Source organism: Colossoma macropomum, unplaced genomic scaffold, assembly GCF_904425465.1.
Source record: "Colossoma macropomum unplaced genomic scaffold, Colossoma_macropomum, whole genome shotgun sequence".
NCBI classification, from domain to species: domain Eukaryota; kingdom Metazoa; phylum Chordata; class Actinopteri; order Characiformes; family Serrasalmidae; genus Colossoma; species Colossoma macropomum.
Genome location: NW_023494787.1, coordinates 35,194,902 through 35,213,300, shown reverse-complemented (window position 1 = coordinate 35,213,300; position 18,399 = coordinate 35,194,902). Strand labels below are relative to the sequence as shown.

The 18,399-nt window shown below is 38.1% G+C and overlaps 1 protein-coding gene across 4 annotated transcripts in view; it reads right to left on the bottom strand.

Moving 5' to 3' along the window:
• Positions 1–2,300: 2,300 nt before the first annotated feature.
• Positions 2,301–18,399, bottom strand: part of cica (capicua transcriptional repressor a) — a 34,638-nt gene continuing 18,539 nt past the window's right edge. For 3 of the 4 annotated variants that reach the window (XM_036567110.1, XM_036567111.1, XM_036567112.1), the window contains exons 14-21: positions 17,400–17,587; positions 16,242–16,652; positions 15,192–15,445; positions 11,986–12,110; positions 11,133–11,284; positions 10,614–10,745; positions 5,298–5,426; positions 2,301–4,922 (exon numbers count right to left, since the gene is read on the bottom strand). In XM_036567110.1, coding sequence (XP_036423003.1) covers positions 4,645–4,922; positions 5,298–5,426; positions 10,614–10,745; positions 11,133–11,284; positions 11,986–12,110; positions 15,192–15,445; positions 16,242–16,652; positions 17,400–17,587 — 1,669 coding nt within the window. In that variant the 3' untranslated portion in view covers positions 2,301–4,644. The remainder of the gene's footprint in view (positions 4,923–5,297; positions 5,427–10,613; positions 10,746–11,132; positions 11,285–11,985; positions 12,111–15,191; positions 15,446–16,241; positions 16,653–17,399; positions 17,588–18,399) is intronic. The other variant, XM_036567113.1, reaches the window with a different exon arrangement.

The following is an 18,399-nucleotide window of genomic DNA, read 5'->3' as shown; positions in this document are numbered from 1 at the left end:
GTAGGGGTAGAAGAGCTGGAGCTCTGGGTGGCTCCTGCTTGAGCCAGAAAGCTGGACCACCCCTTTCATGAACAGAACGGGAACAGAGAGGAGATGGGGTGGTCGTGGGATGCGAAAACTTTATTACAGGAAATTGAACCTGAATCAAAACCTGCTCAATAGCATGTCAAGATAGCTCAGCAACAATATTAATGTTTTCAATAATGTAGTGTATGTGTATTATGTTAATATCTGGTCTTGGATGTTAGATTGGAAGGAGCGTCATGAATGGTCCTCTCCTAAACTTCGGTTACTTATTCTGTACGTCCATATCAGGGGAATCCAACTCCTGTCCACTGTACAGTTTGTTGCTTTCCTTGGTCAAACAGACGAGATTCAACTCATTTGTTAATTGTAAATGTTAACTAGGTGTGTTACAGCAGGGAAGTTACTAAACTGTGATGGACTGCGTCCCTGGAGAACCCCTGGTTTGTAATTGATTTGTAAATTTCCGTTTTCCTTCTCTTTACTATGACAGAGTTTTCAGCCCCCTACACCACTTCATCTCCTCTTTGTTCTTCACACTGTAAAAATTATATTTTGGCATGTGAGCTTATAGAAAAGAAAAAAACATTAAAAAGATTTCTGGGTTCACAATGTGTACAACACAAATATAGTCATTTTTACTACCCAAAACCATCAGTGAACCTACACGTATCTTCCACGTTTTTTATGTAATAAAAAGTAACAAGTAATGCTGATAGTCTGAAAATAAAGACTAATAAAATAAATCTGAGAAAAATAAGATTTTCTTTAGGGACTATTTTGCCTCACAACATCCTGCAGGTACCTCTTGCCATGAGTGGATTTAAAAAATATGTTTTAGGCTAAAATCTTATCTCAAAACTATCAACAATGAAAACTGACTAACGCATCAGGCAACCATTTCATTTAACAACTTTCTGCAAGGTATGATTAGCTGGAAAAGATGTGTTGGGAGCAGGGAACACATCCTAAAATGTGCAGAGCAGTGGGATCCCAAGACCAAGGTTAGAAAATACTGCTATAAGATTATTTAACTCTTTTGGAGACCTCTTTACTTAAGTCATTTTATCAGGTACCATTTTATCTGGTGTCTTGGCAGATATCTTTGCTTGTTTTGAGCATAATTTCTTGAAACCAGTAAAATTAGCTGCCAACAGAGTAAGAAAATGTCTCTTAAAAAAGGCTTAGCTTTCTTTATAGAAATACTGTTTCCCAATGAACTGTAGAAAGATGATTGTGGAGGCTACATTCATGTCTCTGTTGGACTTGCCATGCTGCAGTCAGTACCTTTGATGACTGGACTATTTCTCTTTTCACTGGGGGAAAGTACAGTACTCATTGCCTTATTTAACAATTAGATTAAATTGTTTTCCATTTATTTATTAAGCCCTTATTGGTCAGCTGCCTCCATATGTCTCAAATTTATTGTCTGATGGCTCTTACCTCACTCATTCAAGAAACTTGTACTCCAGGTGCTGTGTTTTTACCAAGTTTGGAAAAACTTCAGTGCACCAGTGATTTGCAAAGTAGCACAGTCTCTCTTAGTCATTTTAAACCTTTAATTTACAGTCATTTTCACTAGTCACATACAGTTTGTAACTGTTTTTAAACTGAGTTATTATTTTGTCCATCTCTAGTTTACTATTATATTATTTTTTCTTTTTAGTTTAGCATTATTTTGTATACTTATTTTATCTGCATGTACCTCCCCTCAATGAATGGATTTTAACAAATAAACAAAGTTTAAGGCCAAAATCTCAACTTGGAGCTATCATAAAACAATACCTCAGGCTGTGTATTCATAACCATTTCATGTAATTACTTTCTGTGAGGGAGCTGGTTGGAACTAGCAAATTAAAACCTTGACTGGTCAGTGGGCCAGACATCTTTGTAATTTGCTACAGCCATATGCAAAAGTCTGGGCTCCCCTGATCAAATGACATGTTTTGTTGAAGTGAAAATAAGTTAGAACACTTCTGCACACTTTAATGCAGTTAATGCTTATATGCTGAATTTAACATGTTGGAAAAAACATAAAACATGACCAGTGCAAAAGTTATGAAGCATTTATATTTTATGTTATTTTGCCACTTGAAATTGTGTACTAAATTGTGCAGAAAAACACCACATTAAAGTTTGTTCTCTGTAGAGGACATGCTAACTTACTTTTACTTAATTTGCAATTTGAGGGTGTTCAAACTTTTGCAAATGATTGTAGTCTAAAATAATAAAATAAAAACAAACCACTGTTTGATGAACAAGACAACAACAAAATGTTGTGTTAGGTCTTTAATATTTTCAATATTCTTTTGTTTAGAAATATTGCACATGGTCAACATGCCTGCTCATGAGCTCACGCTCATCTTTCTCATTCAAAAATTCCTTCTCCAGTCCAAAGTAAGGACAGTTTTTATTGGATACACAATCAGAAGGTGTAACACGCATACATGTGCAGGTATACGTGTGTGTGTGTAAGCGTTGCTCTGTTGCGGGGGAAAGAAACAAAATGAATGGTTGAATGAAGTGCCAAAAAGTCAAGTTAACACCAAGTTATGTGGCTTCATATGCTTGAGTATTCCTGTATCTCTACAATAATAATCTGCTTACAGGCATATGATAACAGTCTTCTAGTATAGGATGGTATTTGCATGGGGGCAAGTCTGGTCTGCCAAGGTGCATATTAAGTATCAGCATATACGCTCACACACACACACACACACACATGCACACACACACACACACACACAAAACACCTGTATATTACGGACATATAGAAATATATATATGTATATTTATATAGTCACACATTCAAGTGAAGACTGAGAAGTATCGATATACTCATTACTCCTTCTCTCAGCAAAACAAGACGCAAAAAAGTGCTAGGTTAATTTTTTAGCTTGTTGTTTGTTCTGTTTGGACTACTTCCTCAACACTCATTTATGAATGTTATGATAATTCTCATATTAACTCTTTTTCAATATATATATCATATTGTGACAGCTTTGTCAGCCTGTACAGTGAATATCTATGGCACAAACCGGTCACTCATCTAAACCAAAGGAATTTTCCCCATCCACACTGTCGTATTGCACCAATGAAAGAAGTAAAGTGGCAGAAGAAGGGAGAGAAGATCCTGAGAAATGCCACCTCAGCACTGGTCTCAGATCAGCTTTCCCTTGCACAATCCTGATGCAAAATCATCCAGACTACAGAGCTCATTCTGACTCTGGACCAGTGCTTTACAGGCGCTTTCCAACAACACTTCAGGTAAAAAGTTTGAGAAGAAAGAAAAAAAAACAATAAAAAGAGGAAAACTAAAAAAAAAAGGTCTATTTTCTTTTTTTAGGGCAACGCCTATGAAAAGGAAGGGAAGGAATCAAAATGAAATGGTACAAAGTTGTTGGTTAGTTTTTAAATATCTCTAAAAGCAAACACTTTCCTGATTTAAATCGCGGTCCAGGACCACATATTGTGCAAACACCTGATTAAAACATCTCAAAAAAGGGGAGAAAAAAGCAAAGAGCCTCGTGCCCCCGAGCCGTCACGGTTATGTACAGTGATAGGTGAAGGGGCGGTGGGGGAGGGAAGGCCTAAGATGGAGGCCTGAGAAGAGGTGCTTCAGCTAAGAGGCTAAAACAGAGAGAGTCCTTTTTTTTCTTCTTTTTTGCCCCAACATTTGGATAGCTTGATTAGTCCATGCTGGAAATGTCACCAGAGTAAGAAGAAGATAGGAGCAAGCTTTTACGGAAAAAATATATCAGTCAGTTCCACCAGTACGACACAACAACTACAAGTGACAAAGCATAACTATGAGTTGATTCAAAGAGCGTAGTGTCTTTTTTTGTTTTTTTTTATTTTTCTTGGTTCCATTTGAGAAGAACGACACTACACTCTTGGTTTGAGTGTGCTGTGTTGGCGGTCGCTGAAACCTCTGGTTTTCTGCTTGGCTGCAAGAGAGCAAGTCTTGGGTTTGTTGCTTTTGGAAAGTTTGGTTGTAAGCCTGCATCCAAGAACAGGTATCAGCTGAAGCAAGTTGAAATGGGTGTGTCACATTCGTGTGAAGACCCTCCTCCTCTCTAGCTATTGCTTTCTGTCTCAGTCTCTCACAAAATGAAAGTGCAAGCGCATACGTCCTGCCATTTCCCTCCAAACAGTCTCGTTTCTATACCAGGCAAGGAAACATTGTGCAGACAGGCTAGTCGGGTGCTGCCTGGAGTGCAGCATTGAAGGGCTGTGAAACTCAGATAGGAAGTGAAGTCGCGCCGTAGCGCGGTGGTGAACCAAAGACTGTCCGGCATTGAGAGGCACATACAAACAGGTGCCACCAGATGTTTAATGGAAAAGGTTCTTGTGCCAGTTGTGAAAATTTTTATTTTGTGTACTTGCATAAAATATAGGTGTGTTGGTGAGTGTGTCTAACTGACACCTTGCCACAGAGAGACTGGGTCCAACAAAAGGAAAATAACAAAGTGAACCAAACGGAACAAAATCCACACAGTTGGTTAGAAATGCAACAAAATCCACATAAGTGCTCTATATTGTCGCTGAAGTTTGTTAAACTCGCCTACTACACCCATTCCACATCCCATTTCCATTCTGTCTGTCTTCACCCATCATTCCTCATCTCAGCTCCTGCGATTCGCTCATTCCGCATTTAGACTCTCTGCCCTTTTCGTCCAGTTCTTCTCCACCTTCCTCCCTGGCTGCAGGATTGGATGGTCCAGGGGCAGAGGCAGAGTCTGATCCCCCGGTAACTCCTCCTGGCCCCGTGGCCTCTGAACCGCCAGGCGTGGCTGTCTGCATGATCTTCTGCCTCACTTCACGAATCTTTAGCTGCAGACACACTTTGGTGGGGAAAGTGTCAGAGTAGCGTGCCTGGAAAGCAGCCGTGGCCTGGGCTAAGACACAGGAGAAGAAGGGAGAAGACAGTAAATGAGTTATACACAGATGAAGAAATGCTGAATCATAAGCCAGAAGGTTAACAGGTTAAGATAATTAAAGTAGGGAGGAATAATAAAGCAGTGAGAAAAAATTTAAGCAGGGGTAAATGGAGACTAAAATCCTTTTAAATGTGAGAGACAGACTATGAGAGACTCAGATGTGAATTTGAACCCAGCCTGAATCTTGAAAAATATTTGAGAAATGATGTTCAAACATGACCAACATGAATAGTCGGGTCTGGTCAGGTTTGGACCAATATTTTTGTTCAAACTCTAGCTTAAGAGGTAGCCTTGATTGCCTATATCAGACAGAAATCAGCTGTGATTGGTTACCTGAAGGGAAGAAGGACCCGTGCTCCTGAAAGAGCTGCATGACGAGGGCCCGCCGCTGATCTAGAGTGCGACGCAGAGAGGAATATGGCACACGGTCCAGTTCCCCTAAAATATCCTCTGTCTCTCCTGCTGGGAGAGGAGATTGGGCTGTTAGTAAAGGCTATATCTGTGTCAATCTGAATTTAAAGCATGAAAAGTATGTTTGTGTATAGATGTACTTTTTTGCATGTGTGGGTGTGGATTGCATGTGATATCTCAATGTTGATCAATTTAAGCTTTAATACTGAATGCCTGTCTGTTCTCATCCACATACGTCAACACCAAGTCTATAAATACATACTTTGCATGGAAGAATGGCTAAGGAAGCTTTTTACACAAATACATAGGTGGGAGGAACAGAGGATGAGCAAAACGTTAAACTATTGTAGTTTAGACATGTCCTTCCTTTATGATGATAAATTTAAGATTTTGCAGTCTATATTACATGCCAAGAAACATACCAATGTTAACAAAGTTACTTTATGCAAGTCTCTGTGTCTTTAGTGGGGGACTTTAGTTATTTCTCAAATTATAAGTAACAATTATATGTTATTATATGTTTTATTCAGAATGGACTGCAATGCACACTGTACAGGCTACAGCCATGTATGTTCAGTTGCAGCATTTAGAGTGAAATAGCCCTGGTTGTATAATTATTAGGGCTGAACGATTTATGGAAAACATCAAATTGCAATTTTTATAACTAATATTGTGTATGTGATTTAAATGCAATTATTTTCTATAAACGAAGCTCCAGGTCTCATAAAGACCAGCGCACCATTTTTTTCAGACTTGAGGCTTAAATGGGCAACGTAGGGTGTCAGACTGCCAATTCATAAGCCCTGTGTTATTAGGTGAAATTTCCCATCCTAAGGCCTGAAACATATTTCATGCAAGGACTTGAACGCAAATGACAGCGCTCGGTCAATGCACTGCAAACGTTCGGTTCTTCAGTACAAACTCACCGCGCGTTCTAACGTTGCTGTGGAGGTTAAAACATTCAGTACTGAAGGGGGCGATAGAGTACAAATCAGAGAGCGATCTACTGTTATTTCAGCCTCAACAGCTAAACGTGGACAGTAGAGGAGAGTGAGCTGCTTTACATCTTCTCTTGGATTGGAAATGCGATAATTAATCATATTTTATGCCATCTTTGCATGAGACTTAAGCGGTCGTCTGCTATGGCAGTTGAGAAAGCACGCTGGCGGTACAAGACCGCTTGGTCAGACTTGGCTGTCGTTATAGCGCCCCTTGCCGTAACGCTCAGAATGCAGCTCGTGCTTGCATCACGTTATGAACGTCTGCGTTTCGGGCCTAAAACTTTTTAAGACAACAATAAATAATGTACGATATAATTAAAATTCAGTTGTTGCAATCTGAAAAGTTTTTATATAAAACCAATAAAAAAAGTCTGTTCGTATGCTTATGTTGAGAAAAATGTAATAAACATAATTTAAAAAAAAAAGCCTGGTCCTTTTTTCTTTATTAGACATTAGGCTACCTAACATGCTATCCAAATTACAGTAACCAGCCTTTTGTGGGTGTTTTTTAGTTATATTTTAATATGTCGTGTTCTGGCAGTTACTTTAAACACTGAATGTACTGCATATAGCACTGTAGTTATGTCCATCAGATTGGAATTTTTTCAAACCAGTTTATGATAAAAGACACTCACAGTCCTGCAAACCACAATTGCGCATGCACACGAGGACAGTGAGGCTGTAGGGCAGGGGTGCCCAGTGCTGGTCCTGGAGATCTACCACCCTGCAGAGTTTAGACCTAACCCAAATGTAACACACCTGATATAGGTAATCAAAGCCTCTAGTGACATCTGAATATTACAGGCAGGTGTGTTGGATCTCTCTCAAAGACCAGGATTTGAGCACCCCTGCCCTAGGGTGTCCCGTTTGTCATTTTGACCTTTCTATGGACCTTTACTGCAGCCTTCGGTAAAGACCACAAAGACCAAATTACCTGTTCCCCAAAATTCCATGAGATGCAGGTGAGGACCAATCAGAGTGAAAGGTATTGTTTACAGCTATCCGACCAACTTTGTGGCTATGACGACATTCAGATGTGAGTAAAAATGCCTTTGTTTATTCATTTTACTTGCATTTACATTTGTTAATCAATTTAAATGCCAATAAGCTGCATTATGCTTGTACTCTTAATTGGGTCTCTGTACATAAGCAAATAATCTCTTCAAAATATTAAATCTGATCGATGCGATAGATAGAGCTTTCGAGGTCTTAAGTTTGTTTATGTCAACATAGTGTATACTTTTTATGAGGACTGCAGGGCTTAGTGTGGCATTTGGGACTGGGCTCAAATTGCGAGTCAGTTCAGGCCAAGCCCAAGTGGAGTTCTGAGTCAGTCAACACGCAACATGTAACATGCAAAGAGTGATTTGAGTCTGAGTTGCTAACTGGAGTCCCTTTCTCTGCCAGGGACGATAATATCTCCATGTCACTTACATTTTACTGACTAAAATTTTCTGCAATGATAAACCATTAATACATCTTTGTTCTAAATCACCAGGAAAGCATGGTTAAGCAAAAAATGTATTTGAACCACTAGTTCTATGTGAGATGTGGAGAAAAGACATAATGAGCATTTGCATAGCAAAGCTGATGAAACAGCTTCATTTATCATTATCCATATTTACATTTAAATGTAAGAAATTTGCAATACTGGCATCAGTATTGGATTTGGAAACTGTAGGCAGAGAAATATAAACGCTGGCATAAGCCCAGAATTTCAGCCTATCTTCATCTACGGCACTGCCTTTCATACAAAATAAATAAGAGCACGAGCTTAATGAAGATTTATGCATCATAAAAAACTGAAGCAGAATAATGAAGCAGGCTGTGTAGGAGACTGAGAGATTTATTAGGATCAACTGAGATCTTATTAAGTGTTTTGATTTGAGTCTGTGAAGTGAGCTATTAGCACATAGGGGTGCGGGAAAAAAACGATTCTTAGATGCATCGCGATGCGGACGTGAACGATTCTGAATTGATTCACAAATGTCAAAAATCGATTTTCTAAATATTTAATTTATAACATAATGTTGACGGAACGCAAAAGGCAGAACTTGGAAGTGGGTAAGGGCAGCGCCCGGACAGTCTGTGGCGGCACATAACAAAAACACAACTGGATGAGCGAGAAATCCGACCGGCTCCCTCTGCATTAAAAACCAGGTCAGGTCAGGAGTCACAACCCAAATGTTAACATTTTGTCCTTTCAACAAAAATCAATCCACCTTGGGAGCCGCAACATTTAACGTCCAGTATGTCTCAGTACGTGATAATGTCTTAGTATAGGCTAAACAATATAAACGAAAACGCAGATTTACTTTGCTCTGCTTTAAGCTTTAGCTATAGCCGCTTTCCTCCCATCTCCGCCCGAAAACTTTTCCTCAGAAGCAGATCAGTTTCTTGTTTCTTGAATGTAAATGCAGCACCATTTAAGGTGGAACGGGAGAATACGAAAGAGAAGCTGACTTCAGCTTCGCCACTTTTTAGTGTTTGACAGTCTCTCGTTGCAGATTTAACGTATCAGGAAACCAAATGCGCTGCTTATAAATGCGAATAACGCATCGCTGCTATGTGACCTGCAGTTTGCACGCTGGTTCTCAGTCATTGCGAAACAGGGCTTTCGCACTATGTTGCACACGTCCGTCTCAAACATATTTTACTGACACAGCGATCCCCCCCGTCTCTACAACGAGACCAAACCCAAAATGATAAAATCACTAAAGAAAACGGGTAGAATAGCTGTAACGTGCTGCATGGACATCCACTGCCACAGGATCTTATTTCACCGTAACTGCGCATTTTATGAGATGAGTAGCAGCAGCTTCTCGTGCTCCAAACAAGAGCACTGAATGAGAGCCGTCTAATTCACTTGCCACATCACTTTCATTTGATTTATTAAAAAAAGATATTGGAAGTAAATTCATTATGGATCATTACAAATACTTTGCTTTAAAAGTACCAAGTCACTTTAAATAACAATAACACCGAGTTACTTAGTCACTTTAAAATGTATATTGTCTCTACATTCTGTATATATTTTGTGTATATTTAATATATACAATATACAGTTGGTTTTTCTTGTATTTTTATTTTTACTTATTTACTTTCTGTAGGGTGATTAGCTGAGCCTCACCACAAGCATTTCAATGCATAAATGTCCTGACATGTTGTGCAAATGACAAATAAACTTGAAACTTGAACTCGAAACTTGAGCTCACACAGTGAGAAAATATATATGCTATATAGAAAAAAAAGATGCATCGAGATGCATCGATAATCGTTTTATGATCGCATCGCAGCCCTCTGAATCGTAATCGAATCGAATCGTGAGGTGCCTAGAGATTCCCACCCCTATTAGCACAGATTCTGTACATGCTTGTTCTGCACTGTTCATATGTGTGCTGTACACACATTTGGCCTTCGCTGCTTACGTGACCACTTTTACATAAGAATTTCTTTCATTTTATTTGTTCATGCCTGCAACAACTCTGCAGATTAATAATAAATTTTTTCATGGGCTATAGTATTTCCTCTGTTAGAAACTTCCAACAGAGCAATGTCCAAGACACACCCATTACCAAAATGCCACACCTACAATACGGGACGATACATATGCAAAACTACAAAATCGGAATATGTATTGGTGCTTTACACCTCCTACTCAGCCAGAGAAACTGCAGCATGGTGTATAATACACTGATATAGGAGCTAAAAACAAAATGCTAGCCTGTTACACATTATCAGGTGCTTAAGAAGAGCTTAGGAACAGCAGCTTGAAGGAGCTAATTTGTTCTGACCAATATACAAACATATAAAAACTACAGTCATATGCAAGTGAAAATAAGTTAGCACATCATCTACAGAAAACAAACGTATATATGGCATTTTCTGCTAACTTTAGTGCACAATTTCTGTTTATTTTCTGATTTTAACATACTTAAAAAAACATTAAATCTAAAATATTCCACTACTTTTGTACAGGCCACATTTTATATTTTGGCTTATTCCAATATGTTAAATTCAGCAAATAAACAGTTATTATACATTAAAGTGTGCAAAAGTGTGGAGAGGATGTATATTTATTTTCACTTAGAAAATCAACAACATTTAATTTGACCACAAAAATCTCTGTTACATTGCTCTTCAAGTAGGATATCAGTTGAGATGCAAGGATGAGAGCTAAACATCATTTGTGGATATTACGTAACCAATGAGAGAGAAAATAAGAGAGAGTTCACACCGGTTCTGTCGAAGGTGAATATGTCTCCTTCACACTTGGCAGCACTTTTGGGTGTGTTGGGTTCTGAGCTGCAGCTGGACAAACGACGACTCTTCCTCCTTGGAGAACTGGGGTCATCAACAGAGTCCAGATCTGGGAGAAAGAGGACATTCTGTAAATTCCAGTTTTCCCTAATATTCAGATCAATTCAAAATGTACACATATATCACTTTTAACAACTAGCATTGTCATAAAGCAGCTTTGCAGAAAATGTGCGTCCAAGCCCCAATGGCAAAGAAAAACTCCCTAATATATGTACAACTGTACAACTTGACAGGCCTTTGTTTATTGGTGCTGGAACCCTGAAATCTAAAAAGAAGCCACCCCCACTGCGCTCGCATCTGATAATCTGCTCTGCGCTTCTTGCACATTCTAACACAGAACCACACTAAGAGCTGACCTAAAATCTCAAATCACTCTGCTCCTCTCGCTGCTGTCTGTTGCTCTTCCTTCAATTCGTGCACACACACACACACACACCTGTGGAGTTCCTCCTCTTCTTGCGGTAGCTGCCCAGTATGGCTCTAGGGGACGTGGCCAGACTCTGCAAGTTGGGTGAGGGCAGCACATCCTCTGGCTTAAACTCTGGCAGCTCTGCTAGACGCTCCTCAAAATATGTGCCTGATAGCACTCTTTACAGAAAGACAGAGAATTCAGAAGTGTTTCAGATTTTAAAACATTCCAAATACACAAAACACTGAGAGACAAAAATGGTTCACTGTAAATATTTGGTAACACTTCAGCATTAATGGGAAATTATAAGTGCTCTTATTAAGCCATATTAAGCCAGCAGCTGCTAATTAACTGGCTGCTCATAACTACTTTATTGAGTTACAACTAGGGTAAATTAAGCATTTTCCAGAGCAGATTTATTTGTTTATTATACATAATAATATTTTATCAACATATATTACACTTTACCTTTGTTCAATTACTATTGGCCACCAAAATAGGACAAAGTATGAAAAAGTTTTCATTTTATACAGCCCACTCGAAATACTGTGCAAAAGTCTTAAGCCTTAATTATATGGGGAGTCTTAATTTATATAGGGAGTAAGCATTTGTTTAATAAAAAACACAAAGCTTACAAATAAACAGTTAACCAATACATTGTGATTTTATATGAGTGAGTGTGTTAGCTTAACCCTTTCCAAATCTCTCTACTTGAGCAAATCCATACTGGAGTACACAGAGAAGCCAGGAACCTAACTTTTGTTTTTTATCTATATTTTTGTAGATAGTAACAGCTTTAAAAAAAGAGTCTCCCCTACATATGTTTGCATGTAAACTTAACAATGTCATGGCACAGAATGTTTACTGGGTTGTTACTCACTTGTCCACAGGGTCCGTAGTGCTCTTGAGTGGCGGGGGCCGGGATTTGGTCTTCTTGGTTACAGGAGTATCACTTTGTGGTGGTGGTGGAGGTGGATCCAACCCAGATGCATCCCTCTGATCAGCCTGAGAGTGAGAGAGAGAGAGAGAGTGGAGAAACAAAGAAAGAAAAGAACAGGAGCGAGCAGGGGTTGGCAATATGAAAATGTTTTTGTAATCATGATAAATGATGTTTTCAGCCTACATCATGGGTGTTGTCAGTGCTTTAAGAACACTGAACAACTGCAGGTATCATAAAAAAAGAAAGATTAACTGAATCTGATAACTGCAAAGTAGTATTCAAAGAGAACTCAGTCAAGACTTGGTGAATGCTATATCTTCTGAGGATGTAAGTGAATTTTCTACTATTATCATATCTTCATCAGTATAATGTTCATTTTGCAATTGAGGTCTAAACATCAAGCTAGACCTTCTTTTTGAGTCTGTGCCTGTGATGTCAATATGTAAAGATGCATGACGTGGTCCAAAATCTCATGCAAAATCCAACTCGACACCTCTTTTTTTAACTTTTAAAGGGCCAGTATCATGAAAAACTGAATTTCCCTTTTTTTGGAAAAAAGAAGTTTGAAGTAATATGTAAACATTGTTAAAGTTTTAAAATGTATCATTCACTCTCCAGTCCACTGTCCATATATGAAAACTAAGCTGCAAAAATAAGTTTTGAATTAATTGTTTCTATCTGTGATGTCATGAAAACTCACTTAGACATATCCACAAACTACAGCAGTTTAGTATCTGCCCATTCACACTGAAGTTCTTTGAAGTGTTTTAGCTCTGAGTGCTTTTTAAATGAGGCACAGTACAGGGCAGCCAATCATAACAAAACTCAGTTCTCAAATATCAGTCTTAAAGACACAGTAACAAAAACAGGCTGTTTAAGGAATAAAGAGAGATTGTAAAATGGTCTTGTAAAATGAATTATGACCATTTTTGATACATATAACCACACAAATATTATAAGTGGACCAAAAAATAAGGTACCAGAAATATGTAGGATATGAGCCTTTACAGTGCGACTTGCAGCAGCACACAGACACCATGTGTTAGCATGTTCTTTTCCTCCTGACTACAACAAAAAAAATTTCATACATAGTGCAGCTTTAATAAGATCAGTCTTTCATAACTTTGTTTTGCTGGTGCATTGTGTCTTTTTCAATTTGTTCATAAACCTCAGAAAAGAAATGACAGACCGTCATGTATTGTGAAAATGTCTTCAAGAATTCATAAATTAATTTCTGCATGCAGTATATGAAACTATGCATTAATTCAAAACGGCTTCACAACTAAAAATTCATTTTGTAGGTCTTTTGACCCTGTATTTTTTCAAAATGGACTAATCCTATTTTCTTCAAATTGTTGGGGGGATCTATTATTCACAGATTATCTAATCAATTTACACAAAAAAAAAACATGTAAAAATACATCCTGTCTTGCAGGTCAAAATGTCAGTGACAAGCAGCAGTAAATGAGAATTCAGGTAAATATCAACAGAGCCAGTATATCCCAGGGAAGTGCACTGCATATCGGTATGATGGGGAATGGTGTCTTGGATCCTATTTGGAAACTTCAGATGATGATAGTGCTATCTTTGTATTTCTTGCATTCTCATGGCCAAATTTATTCTGAAGGCCAGAAAGACAGAATGTTTGCTGGGTGCCACTGCAAAATATTCTGTGCATAATCCAGCAACTAGAAATACAAGAACATAGAATTTCTCAAAATTGGATACAGACTGTCGAGCATTATACATTTTTATTGTAGAAATCTGGTGTTTTTTCTATTATTTTTTTCTATACATTTGGAGTTGTATAGATTTTATATGAACTCAATTGCATTTAATGGGAGTGTAAAGCTAAAATTGTGTTGTGTACATTATTAAAGGACATGCCATCATATACAGAGCACACAGAGCCATATCAGAACATTTAACTCATGGTAAAATCGTTTACGCTTGCAATTTTAGGAGGATGCGCGATGACTTATGCATGGCTCCATTTATAGAACTCATTAATTTGACGCTTGCTTTTGGTTTTACATCTGATGTTTGGTCCCTAGTTGTTACATAATAATAATGCTGAACTATGATCAGCTCTCTCCAGTCCATTTAAATGCATTTATTAAGATATGGAAAACAACATTTTATTTTAGACTAACTCTATGATTTACTCAATACAATATTCTATTATATACGATGACAGTGAATCATCACACTTGTTATATTACAAATAACACAATTTGACAATAGGGGTGCAACGATTATTCGACTTAGTCGACTAAAATCGATGATCAAATTAGTTGGCAACTAATTTAGTAGTCGATTAGTTGGTGGCGTCTTTACGAGCTGTAACATTTTCTATTTCAAAGCGCAGGTTTTCTGGAATTGTTAATGGAGTTGGAACAGAGAAGCAAGTAACTATTATTCACAGCGACCCTGTTCACTTTCCAGTGATTGTAGAATGTAGTTTTAGCCGAGTGTAGACAGACAGCAGAATGCACAGAGCACAGACTGCACTGTTAAAATTTAACATTTAAATTTAGATTTATTTATTTATTTTATTTACTTGATTAAAGGAAAACGAATTCAGTTTTGTTATATACTATACTTTGTTATATACTTTGTTATATACTTGTTATATACTTTGCACATCCTTGGTCATAAATTTTGACAGGAAAAATACATTGAAGTTTTTTTTTTATCTTTTGTATTAGCAGGAACGTTCATTAAAACAGTGAATTCTTAATTGTAATTCATCTTTGTCTTCATTGTTGGTTAGCAAATGCATAAAACAATCTCAAGCTAAATTTAAAAGCTAATAGCTACATAAAAGTTGTTTGGTATTGTAGTGATTCATAATCCGAATAATCGATCGATTACTGAAACGAATAATCGATTATTCAGATTATGAATCACTACATTAACATGACTATCAAATCAGTCATTTGTTGCAGCCCTATTTGACAATGACTTTAAAGTGCTTTAATCAAATGGTTGGGTTAAGTTAGAATTGAGTATGGTATTATTGTATTTTGGAATGCAATTTAAAAAACAACATCATACACTTCATAATTTAGGCTATTGTATTGTTCCTATAAAAAACATTGTGCAGAATTATGATTCCAATACATTTAATGCATACTTCTGCTCACCTCTCTGCCATGTTCCTCCTTGCAGTCGTTTTCAGTAAGCTGGCCCTTGGAGGCTCCATCTGTTCCTCTCTCTCTTCCTGCTCGTTCTAATCGAGAAGAACCCCCACCTCCACCATCTACATCACTGTCACGCTCCATCCTGCTCTCTTTTTTTCCATCTTTCTCTTCCCCGTGTAAACCTGAGGGGACATGCTTCATTTGACTTTTGACCTTCTGAGGGACCAAGGGTAATTTGGAGGCTCCTGGTCCATTTCCTATAAGGGGCAACACGTTGTTTGATTATAAACAGCAAATACATAAAACTTTTATATCAAAAGCTTGTATGTAGCATAGTCCAATTGCATGCTACAGTTTGAATACCCCTGGTCAAATTACATGTTTGTTGATTTTCAAAATGAAAATAAGATAACACATCCTCAACAGTTAACAAACTTAAATATGGCGTTTTTCTGCTGATCTAAGTGCATAGTTCTGCTTATTTCCCGAGTTTTTTGGAAAAAATGACTTTTAAATTGGCCACCTTTTATGTTTTATTTTTTCCTCTGTATGTTAAATTCAGAAAATATAGTAATAGTAATTATACATTAAAATCTGCAGAAGTGAGTTCTTTGTAATGATGTGTTCACTTTTTTCACTTAGAAAATCAACAAAACATGTAATTTGACCAACCTTTTGCTTACAACTGCACATAATAAGAACAGTTTATAGCATAGTTGCACTGTAAAACACATATTAAGAGAGTAATCAAACTTTCTGCTTTCCAACTGAAGGAGACTTTACTTGGAGTCAGAAAAATCTGTCAGTAAAACTTTTCAAAAAATTGCATTTATTTTCCAATTTTTTTAACGTTGTGAGGTGCCTAGGTTCTCTATGCAGTTACACCCCATTCTTATGTGAGTCAAGTACTCAGGAATCAGTAATATCAGTCTTAAAAATTATTGTAAAATTACTACCCCTCACTCAACATAATTAGTCAAATATATAGCACCAGATTGTGTGTGTATGTACAGTGTGCATCAATATGTTGCTGCAGATTCACCTACTATTTACCTGTATGTGAATGCGAGGTCGGACTAGTGGGCCGCAATGATTCTGCCATACCACTAGGTGGTACCTGACTAGCTGTGCTGGACAGCGCTGCTTCTTTCTGTATTTCTGTCTCTTTCTGTTCCATCTTCATAGGAATGTATTCCTGCTTTGACTGTGACTCTGTGTGAGTCTGAGGCTGTGAGTGCACGGCTGATGGTACGGATATCTTCGTACGAGGTGATGGGCATGTAGGAGTTGATGTGGAACTGGCCACACTTTGTGGCATGGTAGTCATGGAAACCACTCCTGTCGCCAAGGTGACGCTGGGGGCAGGGTAAATGGTGGTCACTAGTTGGCGAGTGGGCCCTGAGGCCGAGGCAGGCTGTGATGAACAGCTGGGGTGTGGAACTGGAGCTAGAAGCGGAGGCTGGCCTAAGGGAGAGATCAGCTGGTGAAGACCTCAGGCATATTTCTGCCCATCAGCTTTGGCAGCTGTATGACAAGATTATTATTGCTAACAAAAACCAAAAATACCAGTGAAAAAATGTATTGTATAAAAATAAAAACCAAACTATTACAGCCACTGCAACTAGAACAAAAAACTAAATAGTATTACAATGAAAAACACTTTTTATGTTTTATAAAAGCATAAAGCAAATTCTGTGTCGAACAGAATACCCAGGACAGTGATGCGCTTAAATAAAGCTTGCAACCCAGAAGATTCAGCTGTATGCGGAATTGATCACCCCCAGTCAAACTACATGTTTTGTTGATTTTCTATGTTAAAATAAGTTAACACATCCTCCACAGGGAAGAAACTTAAATATGGCACTTTTTCTGCAATTTTTAGTGCTTAATTTCTACTTTCTCATTTGCTGAGTTTTTTTTTCAATATTTTAAATTATTAGTAATTATGCATTAAAATGTTCAGAAGTATGTTGTCTGTACAGGATGTGTACTTTCTACAGATTGCAATACACTATAGGTAATACTATGCCACTGTACTTCTATTGTTTTGTTGCACCAAAGAAGGAAAAATAAATTTTTGCCCAGATAGGGCCTTGAATGATGACGGCAGAAAAGAGAAAGGAACTAAAGAAGGTACACTTGTCAACAACTATCGATTAGCTGCAGTCCTACTACATACACTTCGGAACTTCTGTCAATCATTCCACTCACCTGCCACTATTGGATGCACTAATGTGTGACCAGCAGGAGCGATGGCAGTGAAGCCAAGAGTTGCCATGGGAGACGGTAAAAATGCTGGTCCTGGAGGGGCAGGGGCTTGCTGTGGGGAGGAGACAGCTGTTGTGGAGCCCAGTGGCAAAGGAGCAGCGATACCAGGGGTTGACTGAACATAAGTAATCCTGAGAGGAATATTTACAACAGAAAATTAGTAACAGCTGAAACTGCAAGTATGTTGCAACCTTGATTAAAAGCTGATTAATGGCTCATCTCACAGCAACACCAATCGTGACAACTTCCACCTTGGGACAATATTTCAAACACAAAGTTAGCTTTTTCCCTGAGGTGCACTTCAAAGACTACTGTGCTGTACTCAAACATTTCCTACTACTTCTGTTGGCACAACAACAACAACTGGATTGTACTACATTCTATTTTATGCCAGAATGTGATCGCTTTGGTTCCAGAAATACTGAGAGCTGGATTCAAGTCTTCAAAAGGAAGCCAGAGTTGTTGGCAGTTTTGGGGGTCCTAAATGCAAATGAAATATATACAACATATACAACATTCATATACAATGCTATCTTCCGAATTGTACCATTCGGATTAGGGATGCAGTGGTACCATTTTTTTCAAACCAAGCACAAGTACGTTTTAGGACTTGCCCCTACCGATTCCAATACCTTTGTGAGTAACCTATTTATAATTAAGCGGTCGTTAATGAAAATGAGAGCACTACCTAGCTACACTGCACCAGTTAGCTTGCATCAAGTAGTGCTGCTGCAGAGAAGAGCAGGTTTTGTTTCACGTCAGAAAAACGCTTCTGTACAGCTGTAAGTAAATTTCACAGTTTTGATCTCTTTCAACAACAGTCTCTGTAGCACAGCAGGAATCACATCTGAGGCTAAATCCGAGGAGCTCATGTTTTATGTTAAGTCTTTTTGGCTGTTTGAGCCACAGTTGAATGTGAACAAATTGAGCATATATGGACGTT